We start from the raw sequence: 19,728 nt of genomic DNA on the forward strand, positions 1-19,728 counted from the left end.
AATCACAATGAGACGGTCTTGAAGAGAGAGAAAAAAAAACTATTTAAGAATATTTCACCCAACTTTGACGTCAATGATTCATATTTTAATGAACTTAGTACTTCATAGATTACTTGCATGAATAACATTGAGTGCTTTTACTGTGTACTTTTTGAGTAATCCTTTGTCAAAATCATGTACAGATCATAAATTTAAGGATATTTCACCCAACTTTGACGTAGAATAAAAATATTAGGTCCCCTTACCCTATCTTAGGTGCTTTCCTGTCATTTTGTCATTTACATGAATCCTCTCCACCATTACTTTTTTTTGGTTGTTGTTTTTCTTTCGATGTCTATGAAGTACTAAGTTCAGTGAAATATGAATAATGGACTACTTGTGGAAAATTATCTTTTTATTCCACATCAAAGTTGGGTGAAATATCCTTAAATTTTATCTGTACATGATTGACAGAGGATTACTCAAAAGGTACACAGTAAAAGCACTCAATGTTATTCATGCAAGTAATCTATGAAGTACTAAGTTCATCAAAATATGAATCATGGACTACTTATGGAGAAAAAAGGTATTTTTTAATTTTACGTCAAAGTCGGGTGAAATATTCTTAAATGTTTCTCTCTCTCTCTCTCTCTCACTTCGTCCTTTACTTTGAAATCCGGACGCATACCTTCGTGATATGTTCAGTTTATTACTGAAGATAATAATTATTATCATGAGTCTGACCCACTGTTTCTTCCAGCAGCTATTTAGGGCGGTCTCATTGTGATTACCGTAAGTGTCAGTATATTCGCGCACATGAAAACAACGTGCGGTTGATTTGACCAGGCAAACGCGAACCACGGCTGGCTTGACCTCAGTGTGTTTACGTTCCTCCCAGGATACGAGTGCGCCTGCGCAATGAGGTCGGTTAAGCCATGTTAAGGTGACAGGACTGTTTGAAAGAGTTGGTTTATTATACAAAATATAAAATATTGGATGAAAAATTCAATTTATTTTTGTTCCGAATCTTTTTAGTCAGTCACATTAATTTTAATACACACTCTAAAAAAATAAAATAAAGATATATTAGCACACTGCAAATGTTTCTACTTCACGGATCAAATTATAATAATTTAAAAACAAGGAAATGAGGAAAAAAAACGAATGTTTCTTATAGTCAAATATTTAGCTAGTATATGCACTAATGAAGCTAAATGTATAATATAATAATAATTACTCCTTTATCACAAGCTTTTGTTAAAGGTATGAGTTGATTGTACTCAGCAGCACAAATTTACATATAATAAAGGCACACTTGTCCACTTGAGTAATTTTTGTATTGTCATTTTGTGTATTTATTTTATAGTTTTAACGTGTTTTTAGAATTATTTTGTATATTTTTCCCATATTTTGTGTGCATTGTTTTTGTTGTTTAGTGATTTTTTGAGTTATTTTGTGGCTTTTGTTGTTGTTTTGTATATTTCTATCATTTTGAGTACTTTCGTAGTTGTGTTGTCTGTTCTGCGAGTAGTGTTGCGCATTTTCTGTTGTCATTTTGAGTATTTTCTAGTTATTCTATGTGTTTTTGGAGTTCGTCTGCACTTACCTTGGGGCCGCACAGAATTAAACTGAGGACCGACAGTAATCGGTGTGTGCTGTCCTACAAAGCTTGCTATTGTCTTACAGAGCTAAATCACAATGGTAACTTAGGCTGAACGACTAACCTGGTCGGGAGCAGGTTTAGTTCTGTCTAGGATCTTAGTGAGTGCTAAAGTCCCGCCTCCTGACCAATCAGTTCTCTTAGAAAACGAGCTGTCCAATAAAAGGAGATGTGTGAACATGTAACTGTAAATCTGATCTGACAGTTGACAGGAGAATTTTTTAGACATTGACAAATCCTTTCATTTACTGATGACATCCTATAGGAAAACAGATTTTTATCTGATGGACTGATTATGTAAAATAAGTCAGCTGATAAAGCCTGCGTGCATCGGGCACTTTCACACTGATAAATTAATTCATGTATTCTGGGGTAGTGCAAAGACCCTCAGTCCTGTAAGATAATATAAAATATATAGTTCACCTTATGATGTAGGCTGATCTGTATGAACACAGCATCAGAGCTGAAGACAAGGTAAAAGAGAAAGAGAAACGGATCAGCGTGAATGTTTATAAAGTATTAACACTCATCAATTCTTGCGTTAATTACTTACTGGGTTTGTTTTTGGTCTGAATCATGGATATTAATTCTTCATATTTTTAAAGAATTATTCCTCAATTGTGACGTTCTACAGTTCCTCCGTGTGTGATTGGTCTGACGCTGCAATGTCGACCTCTGTCACTAGAGTGCGCCGGTTACCCAGACTGAAATCAACAAGCTTAACTCACCCTGTTGTTATCGACCTTCGTAGGACAGCTTCTCTCTGACAGGGAATGTTTGGTTAGGTGAAGACCGCTAACAGAGATTAATTCAGGATATAATTATCTAGTTTCGTAGCATAGGCCCTTAATTCAGGATCATCCAATACAGCAAACAATCACAAGCATTGTGTCTATTTCTAGCAGCAAAAAGATGAAAAAGAGATTGTGTATTCATTGTTTCTTTATTACAACGTTTGTCTTACTTTCAATCAGGTGAAGAAAAATACCTTTTTCTTTTAGTATAATAAAATATGTTTACTTTATTCTTTTTTTTTTTTGGAAGAAAAACAACAAAAAATAAAAACAGAAATATTTTGTCTCTCCGTCTTCGTAAAGGTAGAGAGCTGCTGCATCATGTAGGGGATGGGGGGGGAGGGGGGGCACACAACGTGGGGGGAGATGTGAAAACGCTGGACAGTCTGCAGCTCAGAGATAAGGCCAGAGACGAACAGAAAGATGAGCATAGTGAACATGGTGATGAAGAGGGAGGGACGGGTCCTGGTCCACAGTCCGGATGACTGACATTGTTCAGAGGTCGCTCTCTCCATACAGAGCGGTGGAGAAGGACATGTAGTCGAGGGCTCCAGGCACAGCGTCGGGGCCACTGTACGGGGCCATGCGGGCGATGCAGTACTCAGCCTGGTCCGGAGGAAGCTCCCGACGCAGCTCGTCTGCTAAGATGTAGTTCTGAGGAGGGAGAAAGAGCAGCACGTGAATATGATCCTTCAAACTAGGGCTGGGAGAAATAATTAATGCATCGTCATTCTGACATAGTCATCGATAATCAACACTTACATTTACAATAATCCATCATTTAAACCACATGTGTCAAACTCAAGGCCCGGAAGCCAAAGCCTGAGGCTGTTGAGTCAGATTAGCTTTATTTTGAAGCCTGGGGATGTGCCAGTTGACAGAAGTTTTGCTGAGTCATGAGTCAGTCTGGTCTGACCAATGACAGAGGTTTTCCTGTTACCTGATACCTTACTCTGAGACCTGAGTGAAGATGTCCTAAAATGTACACCGTACAGCAGGGAGTGATAAAGTCTATCACCCCTGCTCTATGTGGAGATAAAAGACGAGCTATTGTTGCATCTAGATTGATTCTGACCCGTGACACCCTCACCTTGTCTCCTGCCAGCACTTTGAAGGACGCCATGACCTGATCGGCGGTGTCTGTGTCGGCCGTCTCACGCGACATGAAGTCGATGAAAGCCTGGAAGGTGACGAGGCCCATCCTGTTGGGATCCACGATGCTCATGATGCGGGAGAACTCATTTTCACCCTGAGGGGCGGGGCACAGATAGAGGCGCAGTGAGGCTGGGGCCTGGGTTCAGTTACACACAACTAGGGTTGGGGTCAATTATAATTATAAATGTGTAATTGATAATTAATTACAGTATGACAATTATAATTGTAATTTTAAAAATCTGTTGCTGTCGTAATCGTATTTAAATTGTAATTGAGTTCAGATAATTGACTTTGTAATTGTAATTGCCATTTTAATTGACAAGAAAATTCTATCAAAATTGTCAATTACAATTTAACTCAAAACTAGGGAACAATGTTACAGTTCTACGTACAGTTCTACCCATGTGTAGTTAATTATTATTAAAATATTAAATGTTACGTATCAAGCATTCCCACATTTTACTATTTAAAATATTAAAACCTGTATTTTTATTGATTAGGAAGCCTAACAAGGTAACCAATAAATAGGAAAGGTAGTGTATTTTACAGCTGGTTTAGGACCCATTAATATAAAAGATGCTAACAGAAAGCTAACATAAGAGGAATGTTAACTTTTATTAGGTTATTTATTTCAGATACAGTATATACAGACGTCCCTACCAAAAATATTAATACCAATATTTTCATGAATAAGGAAGTCTAACAAGGTAACCAAGAGATGGAAAACTAGATGATAGATAATACTTTTTAGTGTTTTTACAGCTGATTTAAGACATGGGTCAAACTGACCCATTATCATAAGAGATGCTAGCAGGAAGCTAACACAAGAGTAGGGTTAAGTTTTACAAGGTTATTTATTTCAGACTCAGTAATTGTGATTAATTATAATTGAACGTAGGTAATTAAGAACATAATTGTAATTAACATTCAGAAGAAAAATAATTATTTTAATATGATTTGTAATTGGAGAAAATATTTGTAATATTCGTAATTGTAATTGAGTTGTAATTGAACATTGATAATTGAAGATGTAATTGTAATTGAAAAATGTAAGTGACCCCAACTCTAGAAGAGGAGGAAGCAGGGTTAAGGTCACTTACAATTGTATAACACAAGAGGAAGGTTACGTTTTATGAGGTCATTCATTTCAGTCTCAGTAATTGTGATTAATTGTTTGAAGACGTAATTGTAATTAATAATTGTAATTGACCCCAACCCACAACAATGATGAGCAACAACAACATGCACAAAGTGATACTGCTGTCTATGTGTGGTTAACGTTTCCATCTGAGACAGAGGAATGCTGTGGGAGTGTGCTCGTGGCTTTACCAGGTTGTAACCCATGGAGATAAGGCAGGTTTTGAAGTCTTCAGCTTCCATGATTCCTGTTCTCTTCTACGAGGTCAGACAAGGACATACCAAGCAGCAGGAGGAGAAACACCCACAGGAGAGGGCAGGGATAGCACCACAAGTCAGGTTAAGATTGGAAGAACACAGAGAATCAGAGAGGAAGTCCACAACAGTCCAGAGTGGAGATTGTTACCAGGAGGGAAATCAAGAAGACAAGAATGAAGAGGAAGAAAATAAAAAAGAGCAAGGAAAGAAAAAAGGAGAAAATAATAAAAATGAAGGAAAGAAAAAAGAGGGAGAACATAATAAAGAGGAAGGAAAGAAAAAAAGGAGAAAAGACATGCAGAATAAAAGAAAGAAAAAGAATAAAGAGGGGGGAAAAAGAGGGAGAAAATAATAAAGAGGAAAGAAAGAAAAAAAAAAGGAGAAAAGACACGCAGAGTAAAAGAAAGAAAAAGAATAAAGAGGGGGGAAAAAAGAGGGAGACAAGGAAAACGAGGGAGAAAAGACGTGCAGAGGAAACAAAAAACAAAGAAAGAATCCAGTTAAACTTCTCAGTGTCGTGCTGGTACCAGGTACCTGTGCATCGTTGCCGATATCGAAGCCCAGGCTGATCAGGCAGGCCTTGAACTCCTCCGCGCCCAGAGAGCCCGAGTGGTCCTTGGGTGTGGGGGGTGCCAGTGCCAGGCGTCGGGAGGCCACAGGCCATGCAGCAACACATACAGCGAGGTCAGTGACGGGGAGGGAGGGGGGTGACATGTTGGGGAGGGTGGGTAGGGGGTGGCAGTGCACCATGCACAGGTATGGGGGGAGGTGAGGGTGGGGGGGGGGTGGGGGGTTGCATGCAGGAGGGACAGAAAACAGAGAACAAAGTGCACATTGATTAGGATCTGGCAGGTGAACACAGTGGGTGGGGCATCCACAGGTGTTAAAGTGCAGTGAGGGAGGGGGTGTGCGGGGGGGGGGGGGGGGGGGGGGTGCTTGCAGGACTCATAGTTTCCCCATCATTACATCACATCGGCATTGATATTTAACCACACATTGTTGAAAGAATTCCAAATTTCTCTGAATTTATGTGACGTCTCACAAACAATCCTAGGGACTGATCGATGTCACTATTGCCTGGATGTTATTATTTTACATACTTTACTTTATTTGTGAAAGTGCAAACGGGCTGGTTTACCCTCCTATAATCTGCAGCCCACTTCAGACCAAACTGCTTCATATTAAAACACGTTTGACACCCTGATCTAAAGCATGTGACAAAAGTTTTAAAACAATCAAAGCAAAAAACAGAACACTGCACGTATCAGCAGTTGTCACGGTGATAGCTGTGTGACGCCTCCTCTCTTTTGGCTAATTGTGATGTATTCTTCAACAACTTCACAGAGGAGTTACTCCTTTGCAAAACACCAAAATGGATGTTTAAATCAGGTTGTGTGGGTGACACTAGTGTGTCTCTGAGCACTCAGAGAGCACACACCTATAATACTGTCATGCATAAGAAAGCATTACAAGGACAACTAGATGATAGACCATATCTTTTAGTGTATTTTACAGCTGATTTAAGACATGGATCAAAGCCAAAATGTTATCATAAGAGATGCTAACATCTCTTTATGAGGTTATTTATTTGAATTTGAACTTTAGTAATTAAGAATGTAATTAGTGAGTATGCAGGAGGCATCCTCACTATTGTTATTGTTGATCATTAACTCCTCCTACACTTTTATATCAAATAAGCTATCAAGGGTTGAGAAGGTTCCTGAGATGTACTTTTAACTTTTTGAGTTATTACATTTTTTTGTGAAACTACACTGACTTTTCAGCTCTGACCCCATTTTTAGAGTGAACAGCTGGTTAAGCTATACAAGCTACTCCACTTTTTAACTTCAAATCTTAACAAACAAATTACAAACCATTCAACCTAAACATGTTCAGCTAATACGTTCAACACATTTCAATCTTTTCAACATACCAACTTCTTCAACCTTATTGTTAATGTTAAAGGCAGGGTAGGCGAATTTCAAAAACGAGCATGATTTTGAATGTTGCCTCCCTGACGGCTCCGCCTTTACCCCCCTCCCCCCTGTGCTCCGTCTCACTCACATGGATGCTCACAGCTGCTGCAGAAGAGGAGCTCAGCTCATCGCTTGTATTATGTAGAAACTTCATTGTCTCATGTCTCATTCAGCAGAAAGTAAACAATCAACTTTACCATTATATGTGTTAAAAAACATGACCAAAAACTCTGTGTCAGCGGTGACGCGCTTTCAGTGTGAGTTTGTGCATGCGAGGGATCGAGGACAAGCAGGGAGACATGATTGGTTAAAAAAAAAAAAAAAAGGGTTTGCTGTTTTTCCATTGGTCGAAGTTATTACAGGTTTACAGCTGCTACAGTTGACAGATTTTCTCAGTTCCTCTTTCAGAGCACATACGATTTTAATCTCTGTCAGGATATAAAGACAATTTCATCCAAAAACTTGAATCTGGAGAAAATCGCCTTCCCTAGCTTTAAGCTATTGCTAGGTTAATGCTTTTTCTTGGCTAATGATAAGTAAGTGGTAATGCTAGGTTAATGATATTGCTAGGTTATTGCTAATGCTAGGCTAATGCTAGATTAATGCTAATGCTAGGATAATGCTATTGCTAAGCGAATGCTAATGCTAGGTTAATTATAATGCTAGAGTAATGCTAATGCTAGGTTAATGGTATTGATAAGCTAATGCTATTGTTAGGCTAATGTTAATGCTAATATTAGATTAATGCTATTGCTAGGCTAATGCTAAAATGGTGCTAATGCTAGGCTAATGTTAGGTTAATGTTATTGCCAGGCTACGAAGCTAGCTAACATAGCCTAATGCTATGTTAATGCTAATATTAATGCTAATGCTAGGCTAACAGTAAAGTTAATCAATGCTATGCTAATGCTAATTCTAGCTAATGCAGAGCCACATGTGGCCCTTAGTCTGGTTTTTACACTTTTACACTTTAAAAAAAACAAAAAAAACATTTCTTAAAAAAAAATTTGAATCTGTGCGACTTTTTATTTTGGTTATTTCACCACTCGCAAATTATGAAAATCCTTTACATGAAGCCATTGTAGCTTGCCTCTGGGTCTCATAATCATTTGTTTTTTTATTATGGCCAATGACCATATCTCAAAAAGTATACATCTGATCAATCATGGAACAATTGGTAAAAATTTTTTTCATGAGACCCAAGTGTGTTGGCCATTTGTTGAAATGACATGGAATGACACAATTACAAATAAAAATATTGAGTGACTTCCAACTGAAATTATTATTATCATTCAATGTAATTAATCAAAATCCTAAATTCATTTTGAATCAAATAAATAAGTTGGATTGAAATCCATTATTTGTGTGTTAGTGGATGTTTCTTTCCTGTTCATGCACAGTGAGCTTCTGTGAGTACTGACCCGGTCGAAGTGGTTGAAGGACGCCCTGAACTCGTTCAGCTGCTCTTGGGTGATTCCTTTGGCGTCTCGTGTCAAGATCTGGTTCTCGATTTCATTGATGGTGCGAGCGATGGTGGTGAGGAGCTGCTCCCAGCCCACACGGATGTGCTGAAAGCAGAGGATGAGAACAGAAGATTAAAACTCAAACTTCTTACAAAATCCTTAAATTTTCCATTAATTAAATATAAATTGGTCAAAAAATCTACGAAATTTAAAGTAAATATCCTGTTGGGACTGATATTTATAACTTATTGCTTGGATATGGTGGTTTCTTACATATTTAGTATTTTATGTAAATGTAGAAGTGCAAACTAGGGCAAAATTATGTTGAAATTACTCATTTTCCACCGTAAAATCTGTGGCCCACTTGAGATCAAACTGCTCCGTATTTGGCCCCTGAACTAAAATGAGTTTGATACCCATGATTTACAGTAGATGATCTAAATTAGATAATCCATTATAAACCTGCAGTAAAAAGGCAGCCTGAGGGGGGGCGCTCATGAGCCTAAACACATGAGAATACAGACAAGTCAAGTGCAGTGATCACTTGGAGGAAGATTATTTATCAGAGAGACTTTTAAAACTTAAGGAAAACAATAAGGAGCTTTACCAGAAGTCAATCAAATGGTAATTAGGTGAATCCGTGTACTGTTCGTTCTTTGGTTATTCTGTTTTAAAACCAAATCAAAATAACAAAAAAAAACTGTGGTTAATTTGTTTTACTGACTTAAAACCAAAACAGAAATACAAAAAAAAAATCAAAAACCAGACAAGCAGCATTTTACTATTTTAAAATTATAATCTTGGTCTGTTTGTAAAATATTTGGATATTTAAGGGAAACTAGGATGAGAGCGTTTACTCCTGGGCAAAAAAGGAGCAACACATAAGTGAATAGAAATGTTATTAATGCATAAATAAATACAATTTAAAACAAAAATACAAAATGCATGCAGAGCAGAACCAGAAAACTGCTGAAATACATCCTAGACAGTCCTATTATTTGTGCATTGCTGAGGGGTATTACATAAAGGAGGGTTAACAAACTCTGAGTCTATCCATAAACACTGGGTCAACATACCCCACAATGGGAAACTCTGGGTATTGGATTCCATTACAGCTGGTATGAAGTGGATCAATCAACCCTGAGTATGTAAACCTTGGGTTACTTACGTGCACACGTGTGATAAAAAGCCATCATCAATGGATCGACGGTTACACAATCTACATACCATGCCATGGTAACCACCCTGAAGAGAGTGATTTATTCACCCTGATGGGTGAAATTAGCCGGCGTTTGTGGAATATGAGCCTGTTCTAAAGGTGCGTTCAAACAGAACGCACCTTCAGTGACTATAGTGGCTTAAATCACTTAGTCGTGCTTTTTGGTCACTTTATCACTTATCTCTTCAGTGACGTGACGACCAGGGAATAATATGAATAAAATGTGTCTGGAGAGACGTGGCAGCAGCGTAGGATGGCTGCATAGAGAGCCCTCCCGTTACACTGGCTATAAAGACAGCGAATGCCACTTGATATGGCATCATTTATATTGATTTTTAATGTAATATTGTCGCCAGTCATTTCGATGTCCAGAAAATATGTCTGAAGCGGGACGCGAACCCGCAACCCTATGCTTCCATGAGCAGTGTCATAATTCACTGTGCCACCAAACCAAAGTTACTTGGTTTATAGATCAAACTGTATTACAGTATAACAAAGTTATGTGGTTTATAGATCAAACTGTATTACAGTATAACAAAGTTATGTGGTTTATAGATCAAACTGTATTACAGTATAACAAAGTTATGTGGTTTATAGATCAAACTGTATTACAGTATAACACATGAATCGAGCCTTAAAAGTGGATTCATTTTAATTGTCATCTCTCCTTTACATTCTCCACAGGTTTGTATCCAGGGAACTTTACGACAGACATCAGTAGGCGTTTTAATGCAGACCAACCTCTCAGTGTCTTTCACTTAATGCTCTCCATCCACAATGTTATAAAGAAAACTACCGTTTGCAAAAAAATAAATAATTAATAAAAAAAGTAAAGCAACACAACATTAGTAATGATGTGAGTACGTCTGTGGTGTGTGATGTTACTAATGTGTTTCAGACAAGAGTGTCAAGTTAAAGTAAAAAAAGTATTCCTTGAGAAATGGTGTTCAGGTGGGTGGAGCCAGGTAGAAACCCAGGGTTTCTTTGATTCACTGACAATGTCACCATGGTGACATACTCGAGAAGAACATACCTCACTTTCAGGAATGGGACCCGAACATACTCAGAGTTTGAACATAACCCGCTTTATGAAATACCCCTCTGGTCCAGACCTGTGGAAGGAACTCGATGCAGTGGACTTCAGTTCTGGTTCTGTTTGCTCTGACAGAATGTGACGTGCTTAAGCTCTCGCTCTAATTGGCCCGTAAATATCCTAATATCTCGCAAACAGAACAAGATTTTTGTCATTAACATACTACTCTTAAAACAGAAAAACCTCGCTTATCTGGTTTTTGTTGTTTCTGTATTTCTGTTTTGGTTTTAAGTTCGTAAACAAAATAATCACAGCAATTATTTGTTATTTTGATTTGGTTTTAAAATGGGATAACCAAAGATATAGTTATAAATCATTGAGAGTCAGTGGAATAGCAGCCATGAACCTCAGCGTTTATCTCTACATTTTATAGACAGGTGTCACCTATTGTAATCTATTATTCAAACGCAACAACGCACAAAGCGTTTAGTAAGGCCTGCTGTTTGCTGGCTCCGCCCACATTACCTCCATGGTGTAGTTGGTGTGCTTGTTGTCAAAGATGAGAGCTTCTTGGATGAGCTGGTGGTCTCCCTCCAACTGGTCGATCTTTGGCTTGTAGTTGATGATGCTTTTCTCGTACTGACGGAGGTGAGTGAGCTGGTCCTCCAACGTGCCGTGCATCTCTATGGAGATACGCCCGATTTCCTGCACTCGCGCACGCGCACACACACACACACACACACACACACACGAAAACACAAAATGATTCCAAAAATACACAAACACATTGTACTTTCCTGTACTCATGCTCTGATTGATCATGTTTGTAGTCAATGGCTCAGTCACATTATTGCGACCCTCAGTTTACCACCTCTGATCTCAGTGATTCATATGAAGTCATTCAGATGTCACATGTGGAAACCCGGGCACAATAATGATGAAATAATATTTTTAAGTTACCGCTGAAATAAAAAGGTTGGACTTCCTTGTAAAAGGCAGAACGTGTTGTATCTGCTGGGACTCACCTCCATCTTGGTCTGGATCCAGGGTCCAATGACGTTGGCCTGGTTGGCAAACTGTCGGCGTAGACGTTCGTTGTTCTGCTGCCGGGCATGTTCTTCGATCAGAGCCTGATCACGCTGAGGCACCAAGTGTCTGACCTACGCCATGGGAACGCCAACAACATGTCACATTCAGAAAATGATGGAAGGAAGAAATGTGGCAGGAAAATCTGCTTTTTATAAACAAAGAAATTAGAAACCTATCTTTTTTTCATCTGCTGTAACCCTAAACTAGTATAAAAACACTTTTTTTTTTAAATATTTTCTCATTTATAAAAGCAAAGAAATGGTTACTTTTAGAAACAGGCCGTCATTATTTAGAACTAATATTACTATAAGCACTAGTTATGAGCACACTGGTATGGATGGTGTTACCTTGTCCCACTTGGCGTTGACCTCCTGAGGGTTGATGGTGGTGTAAGGGTTGCTGCCAGCTATGTTCACGTGGTAGGTCTGCACTATTTTGGCGATCTCATTGTGGATGCCCAGAATGGCCTGGCGCTCTTTGTCGGCCTCAGGCAACGTGGCTTTGAACTGCTCATGAGCCATGCTTAATCCCTGAGACACACACGCACAGTGAGTAAGAAATGGGAAACTTTTATCACCAAAATGTGATTGATCTGAGGGTCACATGATCAACATTCATGTCAGAGGTAGAATAATGACTAATCTGGGCAATTAACTAAAGAGTTTGTGGTTTTTTTGTAATTGTTTGGTTTGGTTTCTGGAGTAATTTTGTGCATTTTATTGTCTGTTAGTAGAATTAGGTCAAAACTAAAAAATATATTTTGACCAAAAAATAGACCTGAGGTCATGGATGACTCTGTAAAATTTTAGAGATGATCATCCATATACTGATTCTGGATCAGTTTGAAAAATCCAAAATTCCCTATCCCTCATCATTGCCGAAAACTAAAAATGTAATATCTTTGTTTGTCAGGTTGATTCTTCAGTTAACCAAATGAATTTCATCTGGATCAGATCAGAATTGTGCATTTCATTGTGATTTTTCTAAAAAATAAAATGTGTGTGTCCAAACATTGTGACCTACTGTATGGTTATTAATGAGAATAAAAATTTGATCCAACAACAAAAAAATAAGACAACATTTTCCAAACACTTTTTAGTAGTTTAGTGAACTTTATTTATTTATTTATTTCAAAAATGTGTATTTTTCTGTATTTAATTTTTCTAGGATGGCCTTGAAGAAATACTTAATCAAATAAAGTAAAATCTATGTACAGTATATATTATTATGAAATGAATTTGGATGATTCATGCACTCAATCTTTATTGGTTTTAAATATAAAATATTTTGCATGTTTTGTCTTAATTACTTGATAAAATTAGTAAGAAATACCTAATAAAATCTGTTATATTTAAGAAAAAGATGTATTTGTTCAACATTTTTATTCAATAAAAGCATTTTTTGCAACTTTAGTTCACTGTTTAGCTACAATTTAGTTTTTTAAACTAAACTAAATCCAAGTAATCTGTGACCTGGTCTTAAAAGTACTATCCAGTTCACCCTGCAGTATGTGGGCGTGTCATAGAGTTTTAGTTTTGGTAAACACTCACACATTGAGTTTGTTAAATCAATTTAATGAGAAGTTCGGTAAAATCAATTTTAGGATATAAAATTACAAGTTTTTATTACTTATCTGTAACTTTCACAAATCTACTATTAGAAATAATTATTGGTGCAGATATGCTTCGTAAAATAATGTAATACTAACTACATCATTGAATGACTTTTTACAGTGCATAATCATGACAATATCTGCAAAAGTAATTTAAAAAGTATGAACAATTAGTTTAAACTGGCAAATAATGGGCATGACAAATCATGAATGTGGTTAAATTGGCAAAAAATAAGGATGAAATATGGTGGAAAAAAGGTTAAAAATAACAAAAATGTCAACATATGTGACATTAGATGGGAAAAGTGGTGGAAAGAGTTTATAAGTGCTGAAAATGTCTTGAAAGTGGAAAAAATGTGCAGAAAAGGCATTGAAATTTGATGGAGTGGAAGAGTAATTTAGCAAAATGCTTGAGATGTCCCGATACAACTTTTTTACATACGATACGAAAGCAATATTGCAGCGTTGAGTATTGGCCGATACCGATCGGATACGATCACAGCACAAATCATACATACTTATTTTGTAGTTATTTTGTAGCATCTGGCGACCCCCTGCCAGTGTCTCGCAACCCCAAGGTTGAGAACCCCTGCTCTGACTTATCGTGTTTTGTGTCTTTTTGTTGTCATTCTGTGCGTTTACTTTTGCCGCCAGTTACCTATGTGTGGTCTATATTGAGCTATATTGTGTGTGTGTGTGTGTGTGCGTGCGTGCATAATGGACTGTTGTCACTCACTGTGACTTCAGTGTAAATCTAAATGGTTTCTTGGGTGAGTTGATGTGATTTCTGCCCACCTGGATCTCCTCAATGGTGTGGACTATGAACGTGTCCTGCAGGTCCTCCATGGCACCCTCCATCCAGTTGTTGAATGGAGCCGCTCTTTTGGCAAATTCAAGGTAAAGCTGGTCGATGGTTTCCAGAAGCTTCTCAGTTCTCTGTTGATTATATAAATAGGTTTTATTCTACAATCTTAACAAAGTGAGCACTTTCAGATGGAAGGGATTTCATAGCTCAGTGCTTGGTCTCGCTTCCCTAAAGACTTCCTTAAAGTGTCTTTGAAATCATCTTCACCTGTAAAGCCTCGCTGCGTTTCTGGGTCAAGTTTCCCAGCGAGTCCCACTGATCGCAGATCCTCTGGCAGCGAGCGTTTACACTGGGGGAGTCGTAGTAGTCCAGCTCACTGAAGCAAGAGACAGAGTTCATTACCTGCATCTCATTCCTACCCACAGCCACACTCACAGCTTTGTTCTTAAAGGTGGATTCTAATGTAGCTTTAGTTCATTTCCTTCCTCAGACTTTTTGTCTTTGTTTTAAAATGACTTTAATCAAACCAATATTATCCTAACATTTCTGTTATTATTCTGCTATTAGCATGTGTGAAATCACCAGAGAATATTTTGATTCATTGTTTGGCTTTAACACCTTCAGTCTGAATTTTAAACAAACTGATCCTGCCTTTGTTCACATTTTAACTCTAAGTAGAGTCAGGATGAAAAGCATAGATGGATGGATGGAAGGAGGCATGGATAGGATGCATGAGGGGATGGTGGTGTGTAGCTGGATGGATAGATGGATGGGTGTGTGAATGGATGGAGGGATTGATGGATGGAAGTGTAGATGGATGTGTGGATGGATGCATGTGTAGATGGATGGATGATAGAGTGATGGATGGATGGATGTACGGTTGGCTGGCTGGATGGATGCATGAGTAGATGGATGGATGTTGGAGGGATGGATCTGTGGATGAATGGATGGATGAATGTATGGTTGGATGGATGGATGTGTAGATAGATGTGTGGATGGATGAATGTAGAGTTGGATGGATGGGTGATGGATGCTAACTTGAGCTCCTGTGCGATGGCAGCGATCTGCTCCACTCTGTCCTGATGAGCCGTCAGGTCGCTCTCAAAGGCCTCGTGTTTCTTCAGCAGAGCTTTGATCTCTGACAGAGACGATGACTCATAGTCTCTCTGCTGCAGCATCTCCTCCTTCCCTGCACACACACACACACAACACAGGTAAAGAGGGGGCGGAGCTACACCTGCATGGAGGAGGTGAAGCTACATGTGTACAGAGGAGGCGGAGCTACATGTGGTATGGAGGAGGCGGAGCTACATATGTAAGGAGGAGTCGGAGCTACACGTGTACGGTGCATAGACTGTAAAAACAATGGACGGGACATCCTCCAGAGGAAGTGAAGCATTTTTTTAGCGCTCCCCCTGCTGACCGGCTGCAGTATAGGTCATAACCCCACCTCCTCAATGATAACAGATAGGATGTGGGTCAAACTGTAAAGCAAAATACTCGTCACATTACTTTTTTCCAAACCTAAACTCTGCAGTGATCATTAGTTATTATCACTCTACATTGTGTTCAAAGGCTCATTTTTCTGTTAAGTTTGTTTTAAATTGAGGTTGAAAAACAGGATTTTTTTTCTGTTACTTGTTTGTATTTTGTTGTCATATTGTGTATTTTTTTGTCTTTCTATGTATTTTTTCAGATGTTTTGTATATTTTTCGCTCATGTGTGTTTTTCAGAGAAAATAGTTTTTCATTTTTTTGTGTGTATTTTTGGGTAATTTTTCTGTATTTTTGTAGTTGTCATCTTGTGTGGTTTTTAAGTTAACTCATGTGTATTTTTATGTAATTTTTGTGGGTTTCTGTTGTCATTTTGTGGATTTACTTTGGGGGCCGCACAGAAATACGCCGAGGGCCACATGGGCCCCCGGGCCACGAGTTGGCCATGTCTTTTCCAATGCATGGGTGGGTAGTTAATGCCCTGAGTGTCACTTAGTAATAACAACTGTCTTGAAAAGCTGCATCCTCAGGGCTGATGACATCATCAGTGGTTGACCATAACATGCAGGACAGCTGCTCTCGAGGACCGTATGTCGTACCTCCAGTCCAGGCTTCATGAATGGCTGCTTTTTGGCGAAACTTCTCGGCCAGGTGGTCGAGTCGCTCCAACCTGCGGATCTCATTGAGGAGCCACTCCTCATAGCCTTTCTCCGCTCCCTCCAGGTTCCCCCACGCGTTGTTGATGTCCTGTGACCATGAAGGACAGCACGTCAGAAAACACTGCATACTTGAAGGAGAAACTTTAGACTTGTGTTTAAACCCACCGACACCATCTTGCCCTCCGATGGCATGAAGGCGGGCCTGTTGCTGAGCCTCAGCTTGGTCTGTAGCGTGTTGAAGTTAATCTCCAGCTGACATTTCTCCTGCACTTTGGGTGGCTTGTGAAGGCGGCGGTAATCCCTAAAGTCCTCCAGTTTCTGCTGCATGGCCTGCATGGTGTTCTCAGGCATCCGGTTCTCAAGCCATGGGATGGTGCGGCGGATCCACTCCAGCAACTAGGAAGGTGGTCCAGTGTGTGTGTGTGTGTGTGTGTGTGAGATGAGACGAGGAATTGAAAGGAAAAACACATGCATGGATAAGTGAGGGGGAGTCACACAATAAAAGGAGAATCAGAGGAAATTAATGACGAGTGGTGATTGTGAATGAGTGAAAGAAGAACAGAACAGCAGGTTATTATTGTTGTTTTTTTGCAAATAAAATACTTCCTATCTTTTATTGCTTTTTATGTGTCGCAGACAATCCTTTTTAATGAGATAAAGACAACGTGTAGGCCTCAAAAAATGATTTAAAAGGTATGAATTGCAGCTCAAAAGTTTGTTTCGATCTCCACTCTCTTATTGACATTGGAAAAGTTTGGTGCATTGCATTGTGGGATGTGGATTCATTCATACTGTTTCTTCCCCAGACAAGGAGCACAGTGATTGGTTTGACTCTGGTTCTAGTTCAATTTCATCCAGACTCCGATCTTTTCTGTGTACACCCCAAAATAATCATTTCTGCTTACTTTTACCCTTTTTGCAGTTTGGTATGAAAACTCTATGAATTAATATGATTAGACACTCAAAGCGCTTTTTTTTTTTTTTAAATGGAGCCCGGGGGTCCACACCCATTTCTGGTAATTTCCAAATTTATGAAAACAGTCGTGTGATATATTGTTTGTTTCAAAGGTAATTGAACGTAGATTACAATTATGTCGATTAGGAGACCGAGGGGCCCACCCCCCTTTTTTCGGCAATTTCCATTTAAGTTGTTTTTCTCAATTGTTTAAGAGTCAAATATTGCGACAGTTGGTAGCACCAAATCATTGACACATACCAATATAGGAATGGGGCCCATTACTTTGTATGTGCCACGGGGGCGCCAGGAAGCCCCATTTTTCAAATGACTACTCCTCTGTTAATTCTCATTGAATCGCACTGTAATTTGACATGGATATTCTATGAGCGGATGTCAAGAGCCTCTCGGAGACCTTTTTTTACTCGGTGGAACCGAGTCATTTGACTGAATTCTCTGTAACGTGGTACAAGCTATTCGGCGCGGAGACGTTCTGCGGGCCCAGCCAAAGTTAAGTTGTTCTGCAACTGCACCAAAACTTGCCATATTTTAACCTATTTTCATCACTTTTTCTTGCCATATTTTTTTATCCTTTTAATGCAGTTTTGCAACATTTTTGCCATTTCTCCATCAAATTGTAATGTCTTTTCTGCACATTTTTTCCACTTTCAAGACATTTTCAGCACTTATAAACCCTTTCCACCACATTTCCCACGTAGTGTCGAATACTTTGATACGTTGACCCATTATTGTTCTTTCACCATCATTATTTTTTGCCAATTTAACCGCATTCACAATTTGTCATGCCCAATATTTGCCAGTTTAAACTAATTGTTCAAATATTGACACTTTTTATGTGTTTTTGGCCACTCTAATTTGCAACTTTTAACCAATTTTTGTAGTTATTAAAATCTCATTTCACCACCTTTTCCACCATTTTTGGTGACTTTATATTTTATGGCACAAATAATAGTAAAGTTCCTGCATAACAGTGGATATTATTCAGATAAATAAATAAATGTGGTTATCACAGATTCATAGAACATTTAGACCATCATTTTTCTGACTTTATGGATGGGCCCCAAAAAGTTCTCCCCTTGGGGAACGCGGCCTGAAAAGGTTTAGAACCAATGGACTCCGGGACTCCATATCCCACAATGCACCAAAGTTTTTCCAGCAATGTCAATAAGAGAATATTTACAGTGGAGATGAAAACAAACTTTAAAACTCATATCATTTTTATAATCAAGCCAATGATGTTTGATTTATTGATCTGTGAGGCTTTCACTCTGTCTTTATCTGATTTTTAAAAAAAGCACCTTTAACATGAGATGAAAATTATCTGTAGAATGGATTTCATTAAGATGTCATGTCTTACCTAACACATTAATCAACTTTAGTATTCATTAGGATGTAACAATGGAGTAGATTAAATGATAAAGCTTTGATTATGAAATTGTGCTCTTGATTAAATCGTATTTAAAAGGATTGGAAGTTAAAATTTTATTGTAAATGATGCTGCTCTGATCTGTGTGGAAGAAAACTGTCCCCAGGGGTGGGAGTGAGGCGTGAGAATGTCCAGGTCTGAGAGGGAGACATACGGGGGGGTGTAATCACAGGTAAAGAGTGGGGAGTGCTCACATCACTGGCCAGCTTCTCATAGTCCTCCATCAGCTGCTCATTTTCCTGGTTGACAGCCAGCACTTTGCAGATCCTGTTGGCCGCCGTCTCCGCCTGGAGGACGAGGGCGAAGGGAGAAAAGGGTGTGAGTGCACGTCACCACCTGTAATGTGTCATAGTTATGTCTGCGGAAAGCGTGCACATCAATCACCTGAACTGCTCCAATGACCCTGCCCACAAAAAAACGGGATCATTTTTAAGCTAAAGATCAACATGACTGATATAGATAGGTGAATAATGTGTAATGTTGCCTAAGGCAGGGGTTCTCAACCTTAGGGTCAGGACCCCATTTGGAGTTGCGAGACACTGGACGGGATCGTCAGATTCCTTCAGCAAACTAAGAATGTCTTATTTTTAAATAATTTGAGCCTTTTTTTGCTTATTTTTTCCCTTTTTCAGCAGCTACACAAAACTTGCCATATTTAAACCTATTTTCATCACTTTTTCTTGCCATATTTGTGCTCCTTTTAATGCATTTTTGCAACATTACTCTCGTTTCTGCCACTTCTCCATCAAATCTCAAAGCCTTTTCTACATATTTTTTCCACTTTCAAGACATCTTTAGCACTTATTAACCCTTTCCACTACTTTCCCCATGTAATGTATCAAATGTTGTCCTTTCACCATATTCCATGATTCCTTTTTTGCCAATTTAACCACTATCACAATTTGTCATGCCCATTATTTGCCAGTTTAAACTAAATGTTCCTACTTTTTAAACTACAGTACCCCAACCCCCCTCCCCCATTTCTGCCACTTTT

At 38.7% G+C, this 19,728-nt stretch overlaps 1 protein-coding gene across 5 annotated transcripts in view; it reads right to left on the reverse strand.

Moving 5' to 3' along the window:
* Positions 1–2,563: 2,563 nt before the first annotated feature.
* The window catches only part of actn1 (actinin, alpha 1), a 72,191-nt gene continuing 55,026 nt past the window's right edge, over positions 2,564–19,728 (reverse strand). For 2 of the 5 annotated variants that reach the window (XM_028437359.1, XM_028437355.1), the window contains exons 9-22: positions 18,929–19,021; positions 16,498–16,728; positions 16,273–16,420; positions 15,219–15,369; positions 14,448–14,556; positions 14,171–14,311; positions 12,111–12,293; positions 11,700–11,834; positions 11,200–11,379; positions 8,381–8,527; positions 5,518–5,598; positions 4,918–4,983; positions 3,524–3,682; positions 2,564–3,087 (exon numbers count right to left, since the gene is read on the reverse strand). In XM_028437359.1, coding sequence (XP_028293160.1) covers positions 2,929–3,087; positions 3,524–3,682; positions 4,918–4,983; positions 5,518–5,598; positions 8,381–8,527; positions 11,200–11,379; positions 11,700–11,834; positions 12,111–12,293; positions 14,171–14,311; positions 14,448–14,556; positions 15,219–15,369; positions 16,273–16,420; positions 16,498–16,728; positions 18,929–19,021 — 1,983 coding nt within the window. In that variant the 3' untranslated portion in view covers positions 2,564–2,928. The remainder of the gene's footprint in view (positions 3,088–3,523; positions 3,683–4,917; positions 4,984–5,517; positions 5,599–8,380; positions 8,528–11,199; positions 11,380–11,699; positions 11,835–12,110; positions 12,294–14,170; positions 14,312–14,447; positions 14,557–15,218; positions 15,370–16,272; positions 16,421–16,497; positions 16,729–18,928; positions 19,022–19,728) is intronic. The other 3 variants (XM_028437358.1, XM_028437357.1, XM_028437356.1) reach the window with 2 other exon arrangements.

Source organism: Gouania willdenowi, chromosome 22, assembly GCF_900634775.1.
Source record: "Gouania willdenowi chromosome 22, fGouWil2.1, whole genome shotgun sequence".
Classification (NCBI taxonomy): domain Eukaryota; kingdom Metazoa; phylum Chordata; class Actinopteri; order Blenniiformes; family Gobiesocidae; genus Gouania; species Gouania willdenowi.